General features: G+C 50.9%; 7 protein-coding genes across 7 annotated transcripts; 3 read left to right on the forward strand and 4 right to left on the reverse strand.

Moving 5' to 3' along the window:
- Positions 1-741: 741 nt before the first annotated feature.
- Positions 742-2157, reverse strand: BP5553_03842 (WD40 repeat-like protein; the record flags this gene model as incomplete). Its single annotated transcript, XM_032012465.1, has 5 exons — positions 742-762; positions 832-951; positions 1012-1101; positions 1152-1981; positions 2034-2157. The coding sequence occupies 5 exons, from the start codon at positions 2155-2157 to the stop codon at positions 742-744; spliced, it is 1185 nt and encodes a 394-aa protein (XP_031872158.1).
- A 1420-nt stretch (positions 2158-3577) lies between these two features.
- Positions 3578-3790, reverse strand: BP5553_03843 (uncharacterized protein; the record flags this gene model as incomplete). The annotated part of the gene is made up of 1 exon (XM_032012466.1): positions 3578-3790. The coding sequence occupies one exon, from the start codon at positions 3788-3790 to the stop codon at positions 3578-3580; it is 213 nt and encodes a 70-aa protein (XP_031872159.1).
- Positions 3791-7827: 4037 nt separating this feature from the next.
- On the forward strand, positions 7828-9104 carry BP5553_03844 (putative adenosine deaminase; the record flags this gene model as incomplete). The annotated part of the gene is made up of 3 exons (XM_032012467.1): positions 7828-7862; positions 8170-8833; positions 8934-9104. 3 exons carry the CDS (start codon positions 7828-7830, stop codon positions 9102-9104), a joined length of 870 nt encoding a protein of 289 aa, XP_031872160.1.
- Positions 9105-10495: 1391 nt separating this feature from the next.
- On the reverse strand, positions 10496-13408 carry BP5553_03845 (uncharacterized protein; the record flags this gene model as incomplete). The annotated part of the gene is made up of 4 exons (XM_032012468.1): positions 10496-10555; positions 10910-12879; positions 12931-13207; positions 13289-13408. The coding sequence occupies 4 exons, from the start codon at positions 13406-13408 to the stop codon at positions 10496-10498; spliced, it is 2427 nt and encodes an 808-aa protein (XP_031872161.1).
- Positions 13409-16477: 3069 nt separating this feature from the next.
- BP5553_03846 (Uncharacterized protein) lies at positions 16478-19225 on the forward strand (the record flags this gene model as incomplete). The annotated part of the gene is made up of 4 exons (XM_032012469.1): positions 16478-17258; positions 17311-18458; positions 18509-18969; positions 19024-19225. 4 exons carry the CDS (start codon positions 16478-16480, stop codon positions 19223-19225), a joined length of 2592 nt encoding a protein of 863 aa, XP_031872162.1.
- Positions 19226-20274: 1049 nt separating this feature from the next.
- Positions 20275-22665, reverse strand: BP5553_03847 (Uncharacterized protein; the record flags this gene model as incomplete). The annotated part of the gene is made up of 3 exons (XM_032012470.1): positions 20275-22166; positions 22236-22503; positions 22555-22665. The coding sequence occupies 3 exons, from the start codon at positions 22663-22665 to the stop codon at positions 20275-20277; spliced, it is 2271 nt and encodes a 756-aa protein (XP_031872163.1).
- A 597-nt stretch (positions 22666-23262) lies between these two features.
- BP5553_03848 (Mov34-domain-containing protein) lies at positions 23263-24369 on the forward strand (the record flags this gene model as incomplete). Its single annotated transcript, XM_032012471.1, has 2 exons — positions 23263-23287; positions 23357-24369. 2 exons carry the CDS (start codon positions 23263-23265, stop codon positions 24367-24369), a joined length of 1038 nt encoding a protein of 345 aa, XP_031872164.1.
- Positions 24370-24449: the final 80 nt, after the last annotated feature.

Consider the following 24449-nt stretch of genomic DNA (forward strand, 5'->3'; position numbering starts at 1 on the left):
GGCCTCTTCCGCATGTATCCGCCCGCGCCATTACAAATATTCCCAGACGGAAAAGTACCCGCGCAGCGTTATGGCTCGCTCCAACACAGCAGATAGGCCACCTCACCCCGAAACCACCGAGACAAAGAGCAAAGCAGCCCTCGAGAAGAGCCTTTTTTTATCGTTGCACACACCACACACACACGCGGAAGGAGAACAAGAGACATGTTATCTTTGAAAAAAGAGGAAAAACGGACGGAAAAAACGGACCAACGGACGTGCTGGCAGGCAACATGAAGCAGGGGAAGCTAGCTGGCACCAGAATGTTTCTTGGTAGGATATCATCGCAAAACAACAACCCCGCACTAGGTAGGCACACAGAGAAATGGGGCGGCCCGGCAATGCAGAGTAACCCGCCCATACAAACAGATAATATTTGGGGAGAAGGGGAGGAGCAAATTATGGAGCAAAGAAAAAGGGTTAGATATCGCAACCAGCTGTTCGAGATCCTCGCAAACTCGGATCAACTCAAATTCAACGGTCCCGCTATCGAATACTTTGCTTCATTTGAGATTTCGAGAGTGATTTCGTGACGTCGTCCAGGTTACGCCAAGTCGCAGAGATTAAAAGGGCGTATCTGGTATAGGTGATTAGGGCATCCGGGGGATGAAATCGACTCGGAAAGGCTCTTTCCAGGCTTGAGAGCTGCTCTGCACAACTAGAGGAGAGGGGCGGCGTCCGAGTTCGCTGATATACATGGTTTTACATAGCCCAGATTTTGAGCTACAAAGAAAGCACCAGTCAGCTCGAGCTTATTTAGGATTCAAGGACGTGTGTGTGGTCTTGACTTACCAAAGAATCCCAAGATCCAGTGCACAGACTCATGCCATCGTTGCTAACGCCCAAGCAGCTGACCCGGTTATCGTGGCCAACTAGCGATCCAACCTTCTCGCCCCTTGTAATATCCCAGACCTATGGCAGAGTTAGCAGGGCCCAATATACCGAAAAGGTGAACATCAGTATTATATTTACCTTGCACTCGAAGTCATCGTATCCTGCGAAGAGAAGTCGGCCGGAGACGGATGTCGCAACAGAGGTGATGCCGCAAAGGATGGAGTCGTTCTGTGGCGCGGTTAGCTTGGGTAATATCAGGAGCGATCTATTTCACATACTCCGTATTGGTTTAGTTCCCTGTCAGCCCGGATATCGAACAAGCGGCAGGTAGCGTCATCCGAGCCGGTCACAAATGAATGGCCATCAGGGAAGAAGTGGATGGCGTTGATGTCCGACTCGTGGCCAGCGAATGTTTGGACGGCCTTGCCCGCACGGATATCCCACAGCTTCGCGAACGCATCGCAAGCACCCGACACAAAAGTATTTTGGTTTGTGGGGTTGATGCTAATGCTCATCACGTCGCCGAGATGGTCTGCGAACTCGGTGACCTTCTGTCCTGATTCTATATCCCACTTCATGCAGGTCATATCGCCGGAGGAGGTGAGGATGGAGCGGTCATTGATGAACCGGCAGCACGAGAGATATCCAGAGTGGCCTGACAATTCCCGAGCCACCTTCTGGGGACCGTCTCGCGCCTGGTTCAGGTTGTAGATGGAGCAGATGTTGTCCAGACCTCCGCAGGCGACGTAATTGCCGCTGGGGGCGTAGGCACAGGTCATGACCCATGAGGACCGTAGCGGGATCGCATGGACCTTGTTTGTTGTGTAGGCGTCCCAAATAATCAGCTTTCCGTCCTGCGATGCCGATACCAGATGTCTCCGGTCCGTTGACCAGTGCATAGCGTAGATCTTCGCCAGATGTCCCTTCAACGTCTTCTTCGTCCGCATCATTTGATTCTTCGGTAGGCCCTCTTGCTGGCTCTTGGCGATACTCGAGACTGTGACTAGGAAATTAGCACACAAGGACGCCCCATCACGATTAATTGCGAATGCGATTGCGACTGCAATTGAGGACGCAATCGCAGCCGAGCCATTGAGCAGAGGGGATTCTGGTGTTCGGGGGTTGAGGGTTTGGGGGGAGCGATCTGTCTGTTCACTTACGCGTGCCGTCGGCGAGATCATCCTTCTTGCGCTTGATCCTGTCCTTCAGACTCTCGGCTTCCCGGCGCGCCTGCTGGATGCGCTGCTGCATCGCCTCGGGCGTAACATCGTTCGCCATTGACATCGTGAGTCGTGGTGGTGGAAGAGGGGAGAGGAGGGGCGGGGAGGGCGGAGGAGGAGGGCGGTGGGTGGTGGATGGTGATGAGGTTGTGGTTGTGGTGGTTCAGATGCGGTGGAGGTTTCGAGGAGGTTGCGGACTGGACTGGAAATTGGGGATTGAGGCTAGGTGGGATTGTGGTAAGGGAGTGAGTGGTAAGGAAGTGGTAAGGGAGCGAGAGTGGTCGTGGTAGCGGTGCGGTAGCGGTAGCGGTAGCGTAGGTGGTGCTGCTGCTGCTGTGGGAGCGGTAGTGGGTAGGGGTTCCGCTGGGTTGGGCTGGGGGGGCAGGCAGGACGACGATTCTGGGGNGGGCGGAGAGGGAGTATCTGTTGTTCGGTCGGTGGTGTTCGGTGAGCTCTGTTGTGAGCTCTGCGTGCTCTGCGTGCTCTGCGTGCTCTGTGGAGAGTGCCGAGTGTGCACTGGGCGCGCCAAACGGGGCCAGCTCGAGGAAATAGGCGGGTTTGGGGGGGTTTGCGGGTTTTGGATGGGCGGTTTCGATAGCGGGTGGTGGGCCGGTGGCACGGGGGGTTTTATTAGGTAGCAGCAATATCAAGGCAAGGCAAGGCAAGGTCAGCGTTTGAGGAGCCCGCAATCATCAACGATGATCAGGGCATTTGCATGCGCGGCGGGCGATATCGATATCGATCTGGAGATGCGATGCGATGCGGTGCGGTGCGGTGCGAGGTGGAGCGCGGTGGAGCGGCGGAGAGAGAGAGAGAGAGCGGTGGTGTGTGCTTGTGGTGGTGGTGGTGGTGGTGGTGAGAGTGGTGGTGAGAGTGAGTTGCTGTTGGCGTTGGTGTTGGTCGGCGGGTTGCGGGTTGCGGGTTGCGGGGGCTGAAGGGGAGCTGGGAGAGCTGGAAGCTGGAGACGACTACTGGTCTGCTGGGGAGGGAGCTTCGGGGGCAAGCAACAACATGGAACTTGAGGGTTGGATCCGGGCCACGGGGAGCAGAGATTGGAAAGGGGGGGATGGATGGATGTACTGTATGTAGCTCATGCTCTGCTAGTCCTGCAACTGTAGCAGTACAAAGCCCTCTACATCTGTACATGTACATCTGAACAGTACATTACTAATAATATCAAAACTCAAATATCCCGTTCGTTCCCCCGACGCCTGGATACTTCGAACTGACTGGTGCACTGTACGAGAACGAGCGAGAAACAAGGCCGAAAGGGGGGATATACAGCAAGTACCTTTACATGTTATCATTGCCGCGCTCACAGCAGCAGCAGTCCCGTACCACCGAAATCAAATCAATTCATATCATGACTATTCCATTGAAGACGGTCGTTATCCCGCTCCCTAACATGATGATTACTGCATTACTTTGTACACTATTATTATTTACTCGCTTTCCTCCAGCAGTTAGCTCCAGCCCATCCAGGATCAGCGCCGCAGCTGGGTGCGCACGGGGTACCGGGAGTCGGAATCCTCCCTCTGGCCGCCAGGACCGCCACCAGCAGAGCCAGCAGAGCCAGCAGAGGGCGAGAGGCAGAGGCAGACTCCAGACGCCAGACGCCAGAGTAGTCGGGCCATAGGCAAAGTTTCGTTGAGCAAGGCCGACCAGCCACTCTGACCAGACCCAGCCAGGAAACGCATCTGTGCGGCAGAGGCTGAAATTTGATCGTTGCGATTGACCAGATCGGATTCATCATTCATTAGACAACGCCGTCTGCTAGGTGCGTGGTACTACCTAGGTGCTAGGTACTAGGTACTAGGTAGGTAAGTTAAGGTACCTAGGTAGGTAGGTACTAGATACTAGTAGGGGGGGATCGTAGAGGTTAGAACTGCTTCGTACTCCATACTCTCTACCTACCTAGGTTCCTTGAGGTATACACCACTGCCGTGCGCAGGTACTGTTGTACTCCGTAACTAACAGCTCATAACCACTTTGGTACGTAGCAGTACCTACGAATAAGTGGTACTACGCGCTCTGCCAACCTGCGACGTAACGAGAGACTTAGAGTACCTACGGAGTAGATACAGTGCACACGCACAGCCACAACTCCCAAGCCGACGAGCTGCTCGCACTGCGCAGGCTCTGGCGCAGGATGCGGCCGGTTTGGGTCCGCCAAGCCAGCCAAGCGACCACCGACGCGATCCAGCGACCACCTACTACTGTACAGTTATATGAGATTAGATTCTGTTGATAGGGGAGGGGGGGGGATTTGGAAGACGGTTCTACTTAAATCCCCGGTTCTCGTTTCTCAGCTACATACAGCCTACAGGTACTGTACAGTATTAACTACCTTATGAAGTAGTGAATGTGAATAGGCATGTGAGGAGAGCTAGTAATTACAAAGCACCTACGCCGTAGATATATGGATGTCTCCCCTCTCCCCTCTCCCCTCTCCCCCCAACTTTCTCTCCATCGGCGCCCGTGGTCACCTGACCGTCCCAACATCAAGCCCACCCGGCCCGTGCGCCGTGGCGACCCGTCGACCTCCGTATGGGTAACAAATAACCGGATGTTCCTACAAAGTATTCCTACTCCTATTCGCCATCAATAAAGTCCCTCCTCCTACAGTACACACTCCCTCTCCTCCAATAATCAGATAATCAAATCAAATAATCGTGCTACTACGGCAATTCCAGCCCGCTGCTGCCACTCATCGGAGAGAACGAAGCAGAGTGAGTATACGAAGTACGTACGTGGTAGTACGTGGGACAGATGAAACCCTTCCCCCCATCCCATCCAATCTACCCTCTCCTCCGTGCCCCCCCCCCCAATCTATCGCGCCTGCAGCCGCGAACCAGGAATAAAACCACCCTCCCTTGAAATTGGCCCTCCGGTATTACCGTATGCTGGAAACCAGTCCTCTCCTCCTGTCATATTATATATATATGATCAACCACATCGCGCCACCTCGCATCATATCCCGTCTCCCGGCCGCCCTGTTTCTCCGGAAATCCAGACCAACGACGACAGGCTCTGCTGGCCGGCACGGCGGCAGCTTGAATCAGTCTCCGGAACATGGCGAATCATCCACCACCACACCATGGTTCGAATTGCCCCGCGTTCGTCAGACAAGATGAGCAAGCCTTTTCGCTGCCCAGTGGCAGTGAGTATGTATGTAGCTACCTACCTTAGGGTACCTGGTATCCAAGGAGTGAGATAAGTCGGTGCGCAAGCGAGCGAGCCAACGATTGTGCGAAATGATGAACTTGACTTGGTGCCAAGTGGATACAGACCTAGGTACTCTACCTACCTGGATTCAAGCTTTTTGAACCTAGATCGATTGGCCCTTAACTGCATTTCCTTCTGTCACAAGCCATGGTATCTTTTTCCTTCCTACTCCGTAATCTCAGGGAGTGTGTGTATATTTCTCAAGTCACACCCATATATCCCTCATGTCTGTATAGAATGGCAACACTACTCGGAGAGCATAACACCCTCTCTCTCCACGGTGAGGTATATGTGTCCCTGGCTCCTTAGACCTCTTATCTTATTCCTCTATTCCGCACCGAAGTTTTAATGCTATCTGCATTGGAAGAGCACTAGTGTATAGCCAGTCCAGCCCAGCATAAATCCCCATTCCTTTCCTCAGGCTTGAGCCGCTTGACCCCAACATTCCTAGAAGCCGATCTCGTAGTTTAGAACGGCGATGATCTTCAGGGCGGCAGCCGACTCCTGTTTTTAAGACTGAAGGAATGTTCTATGCACGTCATTCGACCTGGCGCCAGCTTCAAGTGGGGTGGCTTTCCAGCAGGCCTGTCGAATGCAAAGCATTAGAGTAATAATCAGCAGGAGCAACTTTTTGTGAAGCCCAATCCTCGTCTAGTTTACGAAGTCTAGCTCTTTCGTAATGGGTTCACCAAGCCACAGGCTTATGTGGGGTTGGACATAGCGATAACTTTTATCACAGCAAAGCTAGCGAGCTCCAAGACCTAATAGCTGCCCTTACTAATAACAACATTACCTCAGAGGAGGTAAGAGTTAAAAGACGGCTACCATCCCCTTTCCAGCGTTTATAATCTCGGATGGCTTGAGTGGCCCACAGTATATTACTGCCGCATCGTACGTGCTGGGTTTCCCCACAATCCCCCGAAACGTTACGCTCGGCCGTGTATTCGGTAGCAAGTAGCAGCACCGGCCCGAATCGAATCGACGAGTCGAAACCATTAATAACTCAAGCTAATAAGGTAGGTAACGTAAGTACTCGAGTACCGTCCATGGAAGAACCTTTAAATCGCTTCACTGGATGCTGCCAGATAACAATCACCCTTGGCCTTAGGTTCTTAACGCCTACTTGGTAAGTTGGCACCGTACAGACTGTACAGTACAGTAGCACTCCCGGAGCCATATCCATTCAAGGCAATCCGAGCCCGGCGACCAAGCTGCAGATGCTCCGCAGACGTCGATGCAGACACGGGCGCGGGCGCAGGAGCAGAAGCAGAAGCAGAGGCGCAGATGCAGATGCAGGAGCAGGAGCAGGCGCAGGTGCAGGTGCAGCCGAGCCGAAGATCATTCATGGAGCTTTGAGCATTGAGCCACCGCCAAAAGCCCCCAAAAGCCCTACTGGCCATCAAAGGAACGCAATCCGCCTAGTTCGTGTTCGCTGTGAAACCCGTTCCAAATTTGGAGACACAACGTCGGCGACGTTCTGGCAGGCTGGCACACAAACAACCCAACCCTTTATCATTATTTACGCTCGAAAAGTTGCTCCGTACCTTCGCGCGCAAGTCCAATATTGGGTACAGCTGGTACATGTACAGTACATACCTACTGTACGAAGAAGCCATTGCTCTCGGGCCTGTATCCGCGCGAAGCAAGCCGCTGTGTCACGACCTGGGTGGTGATGGAGCCGCAATCTGCTACCATCGACTTCAGATCTTTGCCTAAAATAGAGGTGAGCGACTCTCTTTCTTCAGCGCAATATTGCGTCCAATATGGCGGGACAAGCAGCAGAGTTGAGGCTGGAGAATCCTATCTCTACATAGTATTTTCTTCATATCCTTGTTATTGTTCTCTCCCGACGATGCGACACGACACACGACACGGCTCGGCGGGAGCAGAAAGATCAACATCATGCTTTACACGCACTGCACAGTATCCACGGGGTAGTAGTTGCTCCGGCTGTGGCCCTTATTCTCTCTTTCACCTTACCTTACCTTCGGCTTAGGTACTTGGGTGTATTTTTCCGTCCTGCGTTATCGCGTATAGAGACTTGCTTGGCCCTTGGCGCCTATCTACAACCAGATCTACGCCCGGCACGGCACGGCCGCAGACGAGCTGCATCTTCTTTTTCATACCCTACCGAAATGCCCACCTACAGTACACTATGCTTGTCCATGCGTGCAAGCAGCACAGCGCCTGCTCGATCGCCCTCACTTGCTAGACTGTCTTCCTTGGAAATCTCCATTTGGCGGCGTCACGACCTGCGTCTTGTCCCATTGGTGATCCTTCTGCTCCAAACGAAAGGCATATAGTAGTTACTGTATCTAGGTCGCTGACGAAATGCCAATCTTTTCCCTTTTTGTAGTGCAGGAACATACCGCCTGGATGGACGGAGCTGAATATGGTTTTCTAGTTGCATGCCCATCTTAGTGGCAGTATCAGTCGAGAATGTCTTCATGATGTTTGGCGGGAGAAGCTTAAACAGGGAGAGACGGAACTGAGAGATCCCCTGGAGGAAATGCCCGTGGGCAAATTTGATTATGACTTGGAGACGTAAGTACTGGTTGTTCTTTTCTGGGAATGTATAGAGATATTAAACCTCTTCCTGATGCATCCTTCCGTTGGAGGATCGCCCTGAGTAGGGCTGACAGGAGCTGAATGCACAACATTGGCGATGAGTGCCTAGCTTTGAGAGGATGCCCTGGAATGCTATTTCCGGTTTGCGTAGACCTGGACAGGAATACTACTAGGAACCAACTTTACCGTTTCCCCTGCGGATCTCTAAATTATACCTTCATTTTTGCCCATTCCAGCATCCCAAGGATACCTCCACTCAACCTCAACCTTCTAACCCAGCCAGCTTCTTTCCTCTCTTTTCCAAATATATCTACGCCCTCTGCAACAACCACGCTTCCCTAATATACACCACACAATCCGTCCTCAAGGACTTCGAAGCAGACGGCGTTGTCTATCTTGAACTTCGCACAACTCCCCGAGCAATCCCTTCAGCAGACATCACCAAAGATGACTACGTCCGAGCAATCCTCGAATGCATCAAAAGCTTCAACGCATCCTCCACCATGAAAACTAACCTAATCCTCTCGATCGACCGTCGAAACGACATCGACACCGCAATGCACGTTGTCGACCTCGCAATCGCATACCACACCCAAGGTGTAGTAGGAGTTGATCTGTGCGGCGATCCCGCCGTGGGGGACGTCTCCATCTTCAAACCAGCATTCACCAAAGCATCGCAGCACGGGCTGAAAATCACTCTCCATTTCGCAGAATGCCCACAATCCTCAACGCAGAAGGAGCTCTGGACTCTACTTTCTTTCAACCCGGACCGCCTCGGTCATGTTATCCACGTCCCCGATGACGTAAAGCAAGATATCACGAAGCGGGAACTGGGCCTTGAGCTCTGCCTGAGCTGCAACGTCCATGCAAAGATGATTACGGGCAGCTTTGGGGATCATCATTTTGGGTGGTGGAAGGAGAAAGCCGGTTGTGCTATTGCATTAAGTGTATGTCATCTATCCCATTTTCTTCCTTCGTCGGGTTTCTGTGCTTTGACAGTTTACTTTGTGGATGGTATAAAACCAAGTGCTAATGAAAATTTAATAGACGGATGATGTGGGGGTTTTTGGAAGTAGCCTTTCAAATGAGTATGCTCTCGTCGCAGAGCACTTTGGCCTAGATCGGAAGAAGATTTACAAACTGGCTAGGGCGCCAATTGAGATTATTTTCGGGGGTGAGGAGGAGAAGCAGAGGTTGAGGGGGATTATGTGGGAATGATATGTTTTTGTTGTGTGGTACTTCTTATGCCACTTTACCACTCTTTCAGCCTGCAAAGCGGGACGAGAGCTTTTTCAGATCTGGATATAAAACCAGTATCTTGAAATTGCCGCAGGAGAAGGGAGTAAACTGAAACAATATAGACACCGTCTTCAAGTAGCAAAAAGAGTCCAAAGATTAAGTTGAAACGCACTGTTCAAGCCAGAAGATTTTAGTAAAAATCAGAGCAACTCAGCACAAGCTTAAGGATAAGTTAAATATTAAAGTATAAGAGTAGCCCTTCTGTAAAGTTCCAGGTTACAATTATCCTTCCCCCTAAAGGCCAGTGTCTCCTTGACGGTCATAGACAGCAAACCCCAACTATAAAAGCAGGAATTCTTCCTGCCCCTTAGATCCGTTCGGTATCTAGCTGCTTGAGCTTGTTGCGATAACGGGTCCCCACTTAGCGGCTAACTATACTCTACTCTGTGTTGATAACCGTTTTTGCTGTCATGAAATATACAGCCCTTTCACACTCCGCCGAATAGCCCCAATATAATACCCTGTACTCCTTATTCGTTCCATACCCACTTACGTTCTATATGATCTCCGTCTACTTCTGATCGCACCTTAGATGGGTTATGAGTTCGAGGTAGCAAAGGCTAGGGGTCAATCAGTTCGTCGTCGCAGACGAATCGGATTTCGGTTTTCAGTTTGAAGTCTACGACCTCACTTCTATGCCGCTCACATCGAGCTAGCACAACTCACATCCTTTGACAACCCTGAGCACCTACATCAGGTAGTATCTTTTTTCTATTGTCTCTATGCTTAATTTTAAGAAGTATAAAATAATTAATAGAAAATTGGCTAATGAGTATATAATAGTAGAAGAAACGAACAAAATAAAGCAAAACAATGAAAGAACATGACAAAAACTAATGAACGGTCTATAAAATCAACGGAATGGGGATGGGGATGGGGATTGGAGCATGTTGTAGAGGGTGGTAGAAAGGAACCGGTCTATAATAATGAGATTCTCAACCCATATCAGCACGATGTGGTGGATGGGAGGAGTTGGGCGAATGGGAGAAATTGCAAAGGAGCTGTCAGTCTATTACTACACTGTCGTTGACCTGGATGTTTGCCAAACCGATCTACATACTTGCTAAAACAAATGTGAGCTGTCCTCGGGATCCACTTCTATCTACTTGCATGCCGCATGATGGGAGTACCGCCAATATTAAACATATTGACAACGGAATGTGGGTACTAGCAACCTCCATGGGGCAGGGGTTTGTTCTTTTTGGAAGCAAGGCATGCCTTGCTCATCTGGCTGTGCGAGCCTTACGCAGGTGGTTAGGAAGTATGCCGTCACTGTAATCATCAGCAACAAAGCAGCACTAACATTTCATTCACTGTAGCTTTTCACCTTCGTTTGCAATCCTCGGAGTATATTTCCACCCCTTGCCGTTCTAGAATTTAATTGTTAGTTAAGCTAATGTTTTGAAGTGTGGGGGAAGGACTGGCTTTATGATTTTTACTTCAGGAACAGTGAATCGAACCTCGATATCCTGTAGTTAAGTTCTAATTTAAACATCAATCATAAGAGGGGGAGATCAGTTTAGAGAAGTAGCTCTTTTTGGCGCCATGGGATATATAGATATACTTTGATATCCTGTATTTTAAGCATAATGCATGGCGATTAACATGGCGATAATAGCAAAGTGAAAATAATCAAGCTGTAATGATAATATGCTGAATCTACGACTCGCTAATAATGCATTTCAGATTTACCCAACTCCTCAAATACCCAACTCCTAACGTACCCTCCCTTGCCTCGTTATCCTCGACTTCGGTTCAAAATCCCCTATCGTCACAGCCCTCTCCTTGTTCCCTTTCTTACGCGGTACCGTCTCACCAAGCATCCTTGCCATCACCCTCTCCGTGACCTCATTGCTCTCAGGATCCTCGTATTGAAGTTGCGTGGGAGGAGGTTGGCCATCCCCTTCACCTGGCGCACTCCTATCGCCAGCTAACAGCAGAGCCATGCGCTCGTCTGTGACCCCCGAGGGATACTCGACGGGATGTCCGTGTGTAGCCGTCGAGTCTACGGACGTGGCTCTTGAGTGGTTGGTGGATGCTGTAGAGACATTACTTGTTGCTCGGCCCAGAATCCTGTTGATACCACGTTTGCGGGCGTCCGAAGGCTCGTGGTGCGTTGGTTGCACGGATGTTTTCGTTTTCGCGAGGAGATCTGAAATGGCGCTGCTGATATCTTCTTGGGCGGGTCGTGAGTGAGGGTGTCCAGAAGGGGCTGGAGCGGTTGAGACAGTTCTCGATGACGAATTGTGATATGGGTCTGCAAGCGGCTCGGTCCTTTCAGCAAGGTCTTGCGTTGGGGAAACCGATCCGTTGGTAGGTGGTTCGAGATTGTATGTATTCTGTTCCTCTTTCACGGCAACCTTTTCAGTAGGGATGAGTGTAGAGTCATCCAGCCCCGAGTCTTCGGGAGGTTTGGCTGCACCTTCTGAGGACAAACTGTCCGCCCTCGAAGGATTCTTTTCCGTTATGCTTTCGGGTAACCTGTTGCTATCTGTATCTTTTGATAATGGCCCACCGCGAATATTTGGCAATGAATCTGATCGTTTTCGTGATCGGCACTGGTACCTTCGCCATTTCAGTGCAGTGCCACTTTTGACGCAATCCCACAACCAGTCACCAGTGACAATCGGGATTCTCCACTCCTGGGCATGCTCAAACTTGTCCTTCCTTAGAAAGGATAGGCATTTGGTAACTAGTACTGACGTTTTCGGAGTCATATCTTCGCTATATTTGGCGCCTAGCAGCTCGACTGACTTCTTAAAATGGAGCAGGTCTATGCCGGAAAATGCAGAGGAGCATATTGTCATGCCAGAAAAGCCCTCAATTGGAAATACCGGAAATGGCCGCCCAACAACATGCTCCGTCGGACTGATGAACTTTCTATGGTGAAGACAACGCTCCACCCACCAAACAGTAATTTTTTCGATCGGTGGCTGAGACTCTGGAAGGCTCGGATGCTCAGATGTGGGTAGATCGTGAGGGAGGATCACGAAAAGGTGGTTGGGTGAATTCGTCTGGGGCCTTGACCGCAGCTCGTCAATGGTATTTACAACTTCGGCACCTTGTGGCAGAAGGTGGTTGCAAAGTACTTCTGCCCTCTTTGAATCAAAGCCAGAGAAGTAGAATCGACAGCTACTAAATATGCCCGCATCAACTGACTTGATATCTACCAATGGCTGGCGGGCATTAGCTTTAGGTGGATGTTCTGACCTCGTTCGTCCTGCTTGATTGCCTACTTCGTCAACGCTATCCCACACTCCGCTTCGCGCAACTTCGGTGACTGTCCCCCTACCCCCAACAATATCGCCCCATATCTGCTCACTCTGGCTATTTAGCTTGGTGCTAGCGGTTCTTCGGAGTTTCCTCTTGGGTCCCTCTAAGCCAGCAACAGCGTCCTCCCTCAGTCGTTTCCCTAACGAGGTTCTCTTTGGTTTCGTTTTGTCCCAAGCGCCCCTTCCTCGTTCTTCCGCAGGCAGAACAGGATTGTAGAGTTTCTCGTCTAATATCATTCCTCTTTCCAGACTGTCCCGCAGCCACTCAATCGAAACAACTCGAATCCCCCACGCTCTCGCAGCCTTATATTTCGCACCCTCAGTCCGGAACGATATTAGGTGGGTGATCTGCTTGGTCAAATCCCCTTCATATACGGCACCGTTTGCCTTGACGTGTTCTGCGATTTCCAGTCGCTCGTCCGCTAAACAGGGTTAGCAGGATTCCGAATTCGTTTGTGACAAGAACCCCTCACGATGATCACATCCCGTCATGCTAATTTTCAGAGATTGTAGGATCGGCAGTGTATGTTCTTTCTCTAACCCTACTAAATCGATCTCTTGGTCACTCATCCAGAGATCTCGAAGAGCTTCAATCCATCTTGCCGTCATGGGCTTGACGTCGGGTCGCTCCTTAGCTACGTATCGGTATTTCGGGGTATTATAATCGCCAACAATGAGGTGGGTAACATCGAGTGTCAGGTCATATCGGTGGGTGGCTCCCATCTGTTCTGCATATCCAGCCAACTTAGTCTATATAGAACCGGGCAAGTTAGCAAACATTGCCAGGTACGGCGAGGGCTTGACGGATAACAAAGAATTCGATTGTCCTACGCGGTCCTCCTCTGGTATAGAGGTGCAACATATGATAATGCCGGCCAAGGGGGCCGAAAGGTCTGAGGCGCCATTTAGGGGTATCTTTCTACGAGGCTGAGGGGCCTCGTCGTCGCTCATGGTCTCGTCTCAGCTGGATATAAAGCTGTTCGACACTATTTTCTCGACGCGTTCGCCGCGTGTGATGTTGATGGCTTATCGACAATCACGTGTCGCGATAAGCTACGAGTAAACCTTAAACCTTAAACTGCACAGCCCCAGCACCAAAGCTAACCTGTTATGGCGCATTATTGGGCGAATTTGTGGCAAAACGCTTTTCGCCAGCATCATAAGGCCTAACGGCCATTACCCAGATATGACTCCGATATTGAACTTCTCAAACTGTTTTTTTACAATATAGATAGCCAACCTATGCGTATGGTATACTGGGGGACAAAGGTTCGGTAGATATCTAGGAATAGCTTCGCTTTGCGACTGACTAGATATTCGAATAATATACAGTACAGTCCTATGCGCTCACTATCTAGATTTGTATAGATAGAAACTCGATATTAGAGTCATATATACTTAGGGTACCTTAGGTAATGGCCAAGCGAAAAGAGTTTTGTACCAAATTCGCCCAATAACGCCATATGCCGCTACTGCTTTGTAGTCGCCCCAGAGCTGGCGATCATCCAGCCACACCACGCCAAACCAAACGGATAGTTTATATTTGGAGCGCCACAATGCCTCTGGAGTACTACGTACAGCTATTTATTCAATCCCGTCGAGCAAAGTCAACTAGTCTCTTGCCAAATAATACCCCGCACCTAGACATTAGAGACATAGAAACCCGTTGCGAATCCTTTACTATATTTGTGACGCCTAAGCACGCGTAATCGAGGCGCCACTCAGACATTCCAGAGTCCGGAACCATGACTCGTGAATCTCAAAGCCCGAAAAAGCGGTGTCAGAGTTGTGGCCAACCTGGAGTACCACATGCAGTGCCACTACTGGACTTTCACCGATGTTTCTAGTGCTCGAGGATGGCCTCCACAGGCACCTGTAGGCATGTGTTCGCCTCCCAGCTGCCTCCGCAAGGCTGGTGCTAGCCAAGGCTGAAGAGAGCAGCGACGGCATATTCCGGAAACTTAAATTCAGTTAGGACCAATATCACGGCTCTTATATACATCAGATTCCTTACTCAGTATCATTCCGAGGATCCAGAAGGGTCTCATGCTCCCCGGCCCTCAACCGCGTCACCTGCGCAGTCCCACCCAGCTTCGTGCCACGGAGATACGTACTCGAGGACTGCTGCTACGCTGTGCGACCTGTGACAATACCGAGAGCAAAGCTGGCTTGGCAGGGCAAGGAAAAGGCATGGCAAGGCAACTTAGATCCCCAATCATGCCGTGGAGTCCGGAGTACCTTCGAAGCAGCAGCAAGCGTCCTACAGTACGACACGCCATTGCTGCCAATCAACCGTGTGCGAAGCCGGCATTCCCGGAACTCCCGGGCTTCTCGTCTCTGGGCCTGGTCTCATTTGCAAAGATGGCGCGGTTACGTGAACGACTTGAGGAAAATAACGGAGCTTAGTTTGCGGGCGGTGGGCTCACTGGCCTGGTGGCGGACGGGAGTAGTACTGTACGAACGGTAATGCGGAGGCAGGCCAGCCGTGTGCGCCATTATCATCCCTACTCCGTACGAAGTACTTCCCAGTTAGCGAGGAAAATGCGGCGATAGCTTCAGGTATTCGCACCGTGGCTCGATTGTTGAAAGCCGCAAACGGCGGCCTCTCGCTGTTGTCAAGTGACTGGGGACGGCGAGCTTCTAGCTCTAGGCGATGGGGATCTTGCTACTGTGTACTCTACCGTGGGTATTCTGGGGGGGAGGGATCGTGGTGTTGATGAAAGCAATGGAATAGCTACAATACCTACCTAGGCAAGGTACCTACCTACACGACACGGTAATTCGGAGATACTTCGCACAGAGCAACAACGATGGCCTCCTCCACAATCGGCATTCGGGGTGCCGGCTGCAGGGGAACCGGGAGCAGATCTTCACAGGTATTATTAGCGGTGTTGGTGTTGGTGTTTGTGTGGTGGTGATGGTGGTGGTTCAGGGAAAATAGCAAATATCCAATTTCTTTCGTCACCATCGGGCACTACGCACCACGCACTACGCACTCTCTTGGCGGTGCTCTGGCTTACCCCTACCCACCTACGTAAGGTGTGTATGCCTCAATCAAATAAACTTTGATGTAAATTAATTGTTATAATCTGGACTCGGATCTCTATTTTCTTTTTTGGATCGTGGTAATAGCTGCAAGCAGAGCTCCTATCTGATTATACCATTGTGACGTGGTGAAGCTTGTGAAGTTTGTGGAGTTTGATAGTAAATAAACCCTTCACCACTGGACAGTTAATGATTTATTGAGCTGCGTCCGGCTGATCGTGCGCCACACATGCACACATCCAAGTGCATGTGTCATCGTACAGCACAGGACCAGGATTGCCGGTGAAGAGCGTTGTCTCGCTCTCTTTCTCTCTCTCTCGCTGTCTCTTGTCTCTCTCGGTGTCTCACGTTCCATCACTCGCCAACATCGCCCTCCCCCTCCTCCTAGCGACCCGGCTGCGTGCGGTCACCACCAGCTCTAGATTCCAGCATCTAGCACCTACAATCCACAAACTACAACCCACTCCCAGATCACTCCTGCAACGGGACGTAACGCAACGCCCTTGACTGCTTGAAGTATCACATTACCTTACCTTACCTTACCTTACATTACATTACATCCCCTCCTATCCCTGATTGTGTCCATGTGCTGTCCGAGGCCGCTCCCCATCCCGGCCTGCTCAACCTCCCGCCTGGTAAGTACCACCCCGCCCTCCCAGATATATATCGTTGATTTACCCTTTTCGCATGAGGGCCGCCATTTCGTCGGAATGGCGTCCTGATATCCCTCACCTCTCTCGGCATCTCTCCCTCCCTGTCGTATATTTTATTTTACCTTTCTTGCATGCCACAGGTGCATCTGATGTCCTAGGGGCCATCGCAATTAAGATCTTCCACATCCATACCAACCAGGGTCGGGGGAATCCCTTGACACACTCCCCCATCCCATATATACTATTTCGTTTTCCTCGACAGCTTTCCTCCGCCCCGGGCCTTGCCTGTGTGGTTAGAGAGAACTGATGGTTAACGGACATCATGACAGACAGACGCTCATTCTCGTCATATCCCACCAGGGGAGCTATCCTCTATACACCACTCAGTCCGGCCAACGATAGATCGCAGCCAGTAAGACTTCCCTCGCCGCCGTGTCGTCCAAGACAACGAAGACCGCACTTGATACATATAACACGTTTACCGGCCGGCTTTATACCGCTCGACCTTCGAACCCCGCCGCTTCTTGCCGGACCGAAGAAGCCTTCGCGCTTCCGCATACGCCTCAGAACGCTGGCTTCGCGAGAGAGAGCAAAACGGGTGCTTGGGGCTCTCTTCTCGCCGTTGCCCTCGTCGACCGCGTCGACCGCGTCCTCCGCGCCGGCGGGTTCCACGAGGTCCGCGAGCCCGGCCACCGACAGGTCAGTGAGGAGCTCGCTGTCAGCTGCTTCAGCGGATCCGGGAACCATATACTCGAGGAGGGTCGCGGCAGGCACGGGTTTGGGTGATTTTCCAATGTCAGGACGGCCGAGTCTTGATTTGCCCGGGGCGGAAATTCCCAACCCGGCACCGTTGATGCCATTGAAATGTAGTGCTGAGCCAGAGAAACCGATATGTCACGGCAACGGGGTCGCGTGCTACATCCACCTCGCCGAACCAGTAATATATCTAGCTGGCCTTGACCACGATGGCACGACGCGAGACACTGGATCGAATTCTACGGCAATATTGAGAGGAACGCTACAGCTCGTTGTCACTAAAAGTGCTAAAATCAAGGCGGTGACACTTCGATTTACAGGAAGGGCGCGGACGGAGTGGCCCGAAGGTATGTTTTAAGATATTGTTTAATCGGATACTATGTTCTTACAATGCCATAGGAATACCCCCAGAAAAGTCCCAAACTTTTGAGGAAACCTCCCTCAGGACCCAAGTGTTACCTTTCTTCAATGCGATGTATGAAGGAGCAGAATCAGGATATGGCACGCAATGCAACTACTCGTTTCGGGAAAAGTCCGCATCCTCATCCGTCACCAACTTGTCGAATACTACTTTGGACCTCGATAGCTTGTCCAACACAACTACTCAGAGCGGGTTTTCATTACCATCGCTAAATGTTAGACCATACAGATCAAGCACATTAACGTCTTCCAAGGAGATGAAGAGGTTGTCGCTGCAATGTAACCAGTCCCGCAGCTTTCAGAAAGGAGAATCACCATTCGGACCGACTCCGCAGCAAAAGGGCTACAAAGTATTCCATCCAGGGGTATACGAATACAGCTTTGAGCTGCCAATTGACAACAATAGCCCTGAGACGATCAAATTGCCGTTGGCTTCGGTATCTTGGATGCTGGAAACCATCGTGAAGCGCTCGGGTACGTTCAAGCCGGATCTTCAAGGATTCAAGGAGATACCCGTCATTCGGTCGCCATCCGAAGACTCGTTAGAGTTGGTCGAGCCGATCTCGATTAGTAGAAAATGGGAGGATCAACTACAATACGAGATAATGATTTCTGGGAAATCATTCCCTTTGGGTTCCAAGATTCCCATTGCATTCAAGCTTACGCCATTAGCAAAGGTGCAAGTTCATAAGATCAAGATATACGTCAGCGAGATTGTGGAATATTTTACAAACAATAGGAGGGTGACGAGAAAGGACCCTGTTAGGAAGTTGCTATTGCTCGAAAAGGTGGCCGGGAAACCAGTGAGCAAAGAGTTTGTGGGCTCGGAGGTGAGAGTGATTGCTGGGGGCGAGCTGAGCGCCGAAGATCGGGCACAGGCACGAGCTCATGCTATGAGAAGAAGAGAATATGAGGCAATGGGAACTGGCGTAGATGCGGAACCACTTCCCGAGCCAACGCAAAACATCCTTGGCGATATCGATCTTGGTCTAGAGAAGTTTTGGGGCCAGACGGAGATAGAGATGAATGCGCAATTGCCGACCTGCGAAATGATGGAAAAAGAGAGGCAGAAGCGGTTAGTCCCTGATTGCACATGGAAATGCGCGGGCGTGCACCACTGGATTAAGGTACGGCGCCAGACACCCTTGAGCCATTCAAATACTAATCATCGTACTAGATTATAATGCGCATATCTCGAGTAGATGTTGATGACCCAACTGGGAAAAAGAGACGTCACTTTGAGATATCTATCGACTCTCCGTTTACAATCCTTAGCTGTCGGGCGACGCAGGCTAACCTGGCGCTCCCCGAATATGGCTCTCATACTAGCTCTCAAGAGCGGCAGCGAGTGTGCGGATGCCCAAACGCTGCAGCCAGCTCGATTGGCAATGTATCGATACTCGACAATATCCCAGTTAGCGCTGAGAGCGGTGTTCCCGGCCTCTCGCGGCCGGCCCAGGCTCATTTGCCCAACCATGCGACTCTGGAAAGACCCATTCATCTACTGAGACAACCGAGCTTCAATCCGCCTTCGTTCGATGATGAGGAACCTCCACCGCCGATCGCAACCCCGCCGCCGCTTTATGATCACGTCATTGGCACACCAAGTGTTGATGGGCTTGCCGATTATTTTGCGAGGTAAGCAGACTCCCATTACTCTATTAATCGCCATACTAATATATATCTGCTCAGACTAAGTCAACACGAAGATGACCATGACAATACCGACGACGAAGACTCACACAAGTCTTTCACCCGGGGCCGTGTGAACGTCCCGCACCCACGGACACCTGGCGGAAGACTCGCAAGATCAATGGATATCGATCGAGAGTTTATGTTTAACCCTGAGGCGCTGAGAAACCGCCAAGTAGCAAACCAAGCGCCTGTCAACTAATCTTGTAAATATTCCAAACTGAGATGATGCATGTGGATATAGGAGTTAGGGGCATATGACGGGAGCATACGGTGGGCATAACAAGCGAATGAAGTGATATTTTCGGGGCGTTTTTTGAGCGGTCATAGGTAGAACAATATGATACCTGGATATATGGGAGATATATAGGTCTGGTGTTTGGAAAAAAGGGGGGGCCCCAATGAGTTTTACCGTGGACGTCAAATACCAATGCATGTTTTGGGGTACCGGGGTTTTAGGTAGGACTTGGAGGAGGTTCCTTACGAACGGAAACGAATTACAAGAGATACTTTTTGAACTATATAACACTATTCCCTCACGTGTAGTTCGTAAACCTCTGATTGTGTATGAGACACCTCACTGATGAATTGAAATCAGTATACTGAGTGATGCTGAGCTCTATGGAACTACCTGGTTACAACCGGTAAGTTACAGACAGTGCAAGCAGCCAGTTCAGCTTCGGGCTTTCCAATCATCCGTTTTAAATACTGCCGGTTCGATTACAGTAAGAAACCTCAACGTGTACTGTCCTAAACTTAACCCAAAATTCAGAGTCTCGATTAGGGTGAGTTAGGGAGATTGGTGAGTGCGGCAATCAAAGATCATCACTAGCCAGCAGCAAAATTATGGGAAAAGATATATGAATCTTATGTGAATTCTACTCCAGGCAGTTAAAGTATCAGAACCGCTTTTAACGCCGTGATACCCCCCAACTTCCAACCACTGTACTCCAAAGACACAAAAATCAGCAGACCTCCAAACCCAAAGTAATATGAGCACGAGGCGGACGCAGGCCACGGCGGCGCTCCTCTTAATAGTTGAATACTTGAACAGAAGATATCATGCCGGGAAACAAAAATCAAAATACAAGAAATAGACTCGATCATAGCGCCATCGCTAGGTAAAGGAGGATGGATGCGTTGGAACCATGATCATCAAATGCGTTCCTCATGCCGTCGTATGCGCCCTTCTAAATCATGAAAAGGAGACAAAAGACCACAGTTATGAACCCGGAGACAGTCAAAACTGGCTTAGAAAGCATCTTCATCCGTCCAATTGGTTTCACTACCCGATACAATGCGGTTGCCATGGGCGTCTGTGAGACCATGACCAGCATGAGCTCCATAAGGTGATAAACCCTTCTGCTTCTTTACATGCCCACCTTGCGGGGGAGCATAACCGTCGTCAGGGGTAAAGCGCTTTCCACGAGCAGCACGAAGTCTCGCATAATAGTCATCTGACGCATCCTGTTCAGGCTCGGAAACCTCTGAATACGTCTCCCAATTTTCGCTGCCCGATACTGCCGTGATGGCTGAGGAGGTATTCGAGATCTGGCGGCTAGGTGGTGCAGTTGGGTATGAACCTGAGGGAGCAAAGCGCTCATTCTGACGCATCGAGGAATTGAGCTCATTGTAGGATTGGTGTCGAGATTGGTGGTTTTGTGGATAACCATACGGATCTTCAGGAGAGACATGTCGCACACTTCCGCTAGAGAGCTCGCTTTCAGCCCGAGGGTGTGATACCGGTGTCGGGGCAGGGGGCGGGACGAAAAGATCTCTCATCTTTGGAGGAGGAGCCCTAGGCGGCGGTCCCATCTTTCCACGAAGAGTACGGTCTGTATCAATTATTGACTCTGGGCGCGCAGGTCGGCGTTCTGGAGAGTTATTACCATGATTAAGATTGGATAACGGCGCTCGTGCGGGGATCTTCGAGGGTGATTTGACACGGGCTGTGGAATTTGCAACTGGGTTCCTTCTTAGGGTTCCTCCAGCGGTTGGCGTTTTCGCTCCAGCCCTAGGTGGTGGTGGTGCCTTCATTACGCTATTCCCACGACTTGGAGGAGCAGATTTCTGGTTCCTCGCGGCAGAAGGGGGCGGGCCTGCGGGTGTCTTCGATCGAGGGCCAGGGGCTGGCTTAGCTTCGGAGGCTTCGAGTTCGTCAAGATATCTCTCTCCGTGAACCAAGAAGGGGCGACCGTATTCATCCTCCCATTTCTCTAGAACCTTTCTTAACTCGGCCGCTACCTTTGGCAAGTCTTTTACGATTCTCTTCCTCATCTTCTCCTCCCTCAGCAGCCGTGTTGGATCACGTTTCTCGCCTTTTTGACCTCTCCCTAACAACCGTGACGCATCTTGACTTGAGGCCTGTAGATCATTGCGATCCTTAACAAGAGACCGATGTTTCTCGATGAGTACTAGAGTTGGGGCTCGTTGTTCTTTTAGTGCCTCCAAACGACCTATCTCTTGCTCATGTGCCTCAAGAAGCGCATCGCTGTACACATCTGAGAATGCGGGAGTAAATTCCAGCATTTCTTCCTCGGAGAAGTACAGACCGTCCCATAAATCTTGTAGCTTGTACCGTGCGTCCTCTACGAATAAGTGGAGGTTTTGTCTCTTCAGTTCGTTTAGTCTTGAAAGTTCGTCCTCGAATTCGTTTATTTGGCGCACCCCACAGCCGCGGTTGCTATTTAGGAATATCTTCCGTTCGGACTCTTCCACGCCTAAGCGGCCCCATAGCGCTTCGACCGTGGTTTTAAGGTCTTTAAGGCGCTTCTCGCGCGACTTCTTTTCATCTGATAGCTTGTCTCGCTTCTGGCGTAATCTAGCAATATCATCCTCGTGAAGACCGAGTTGTTCAGGGGAATCGCGGTAGTATTTAACAATCATGCCATCTGTCTGTGCCTGGGGAGTGCCAAGTTCGGCCCAGAGCTGGATGATGTTCTCTGAGAGTGCCTTTACTGTCGCAACCCGGCGGGTGTATTCTTCGTATACTCGTGTGAACTCGTCATCGAGGGCCGTGACATAAGCGGGGGAGAGGTCAAAGGTTGGCGGAACAGTGGAGTTGGGAGCGGTGGGCGGTAGGGCAATCTTGATAAAGGACGATTCCAGATGAGACGAGTAGGATTCTAGGGCCTGCACAAGCTCTGCGGGATGGTCAGCAGCGGCTACAAGAATGCGATGCCCAGTATCAACTCCTCAACGATAAAACCTACTTTTAACTTGTTCGAAACGCTCCTTGTGAAGCCTCGATATTTGTTGATGTTTCTCCTTTAGCAATTGAAGGCAGCGTATTAACGGGTAAGTGATCTTCAAGTCCTCGGCTTCGGTCTCATATTCACGACGGGCGCTTTGATCGTCCAGCGAAGCCTCCATTTGCTTGATAGTGGTGATGATCCGTTGAGCCTCCTCGGCCATCCCATTCTTCTCGGTCGCGACCTGCCGCACTTGACTGTGTAGAGTTTCGGACAGGGCGGCAAAGAGCTGTGTTGGTCAGTGGAAGTTTGGTGGATGAGGAGAGCATGTATAACTTACCTCTGCCTCGCGGGACTCTCGGTCATGGCTGGGGACTCCAATCTCGTCGAAGAGACCGTGAAGTTGGCCAATGATTGTCGACACCTGGGAAGAGAGATAGCTTGTATCCATGGTGGGCGATGGAAATGAGGCGCGTATATTATTTCAGCGACGTATTGCAGCGCCCGATATGAGCCGGGGAAACGAATGGGTCGCCGTGGATGGCCGCGCAACGCTGTGGGGTTTGGGGATTTATCGGACAGTTCAGCAGCAATCGATGCGTGATCGCGACTGCGAAACCCTCGAGAAATTGAATGAACAACTCATTAATGGTGGTATTGCATGCCAGTCGCGGTTTGTATATGTTGGTGTTGGTGCGGGTGCGGGTGCTGTGGTGGGATTGTGGTTGGACTCCGTAGGTTGGAGGACGCAAGTGGAGTGTATTTTCGCTGGTTGACCCGGCAACATGCGCGTCAGGTTGTTTCAACGTTTCAACGGGGGGTCAGGGTTTTAGCCTCGCCCCGCGGCCCGCTAGCTAGCGACTGCACAAGGCTGGAACTCTTCCTTTTCCCGCTGACAACCCACAGTACAGTGTCCGACCTCGCGATAACTCGTATATCTACTGTGCCCTAGGTAGCTACCTACGTATTCCACAACCAACCTTCAACCTTCAACCTCCAACCAACGTCGGCCAATTCTAGCTCTCAGGCTTTCCATACCGCTGCGATCATGGACACGGCCTTTAAGACATGGGGTAAGTCATGCATCCACGACCAGCCCCTCTCGTTCCCTTGAAGCTCTGCTCATCTCTTATCGATAACAGAGCTGGACAACAACATCAAACTGGTCGATCCAGAACGAGATGCCCTCTACACGTACGATGTTGCAGAACAGAAGGCCGTGAATGATGGGAAGCCATGGAAAGGCGAACCCCACTACTTCAAGAATGTCCGGATCTCAGCCGTGGCACTCCTGAAGATGGTCATGCATGCACGGTCCGGAGGTTCCCTAGAAATCATGGGCTTGATGCAAGGCAAGATCTCGGGGGACACATTTATCGTCACGGATGCCTTCCGATTGCCGGTCGAGGGGACAGAGACCCGAGTCAATGCTCAAGACGAGGCAAACGAATATATGGTGGCCTACCTTCAGGCTTGCCGTGACCAGGGCAAACTAGAGAACGCCGTGGGATGGTACCACAGCCATCCAGGCTACGGCTGCTGGCTCAGCGGTATCGATGTTAGCACCCAGGCAACACAGCAGACATTCAGCGATCCCTTCCTAGCTGTGGTTATTGACCCCGATCGCACCATCTCAGCCGGCAAAGTTGAGATCGGTGCCTTCAGAACATACCCCGAGGATTACAAGCCAGCAAACTCCGGCGCAGACGATGGATATCAGACCATTCCTCTTGCTAAGATAGAGGATTTCGGTGCCCACAGCAGCCGATACTATTCGCTAGAGGTCTCCCACTTCAAGAGCTCGCTCGATACACATCTGTTGGAGCTCCTATGGAATAAATACTGGGTCCAAACTCTTAGCCAAAGCCCGCTATTCACCAATCGGGAATATAGTAGCAAGCAAATGCTTGATTTAAGCTCCAAGATACGTGAAGCTGCAAGCTCGGTCGCACGTGCTGGCAGAACCCCAGTAGGGACGCATGTAAATAAAGCGGTTGATGAGAAGATGGACAAAGCGGTGAGAGATGGTAATAAGATTGCAGGAGAGGAACTGACTGGTTTGATGGCTGGAGAGATTAAGGCGAAGCTTTTCAATGGGCTTGGAGAAGCAGGGCAGAAACAAGATCCTCCGGCTGCAGTCTCAACAGAGACATGAGAATCGCTGGTCAAATATAAAATCGGCAGCAGCAAGGAGAGCTTAGAAGCTTTGCGGCATTACTCGGCGTATCAATCGTA

This window comes from Venustampulla echinocandica (assembly GCF_003357145.1).
Source record: "Venustampulla echinocandica strain BP 5553 chromosome Unknown scaffold_1, whole genome shotgun sequence".
In the NCBI taxonomy this organism is placed as follows: domain Eukaryota; kingdom Fungi; phylum Ascomycota; class Leotiomycetes; order Helotiales; family Pleuroascaceae; genus Venustampulla; species Venustampulla echinocandica.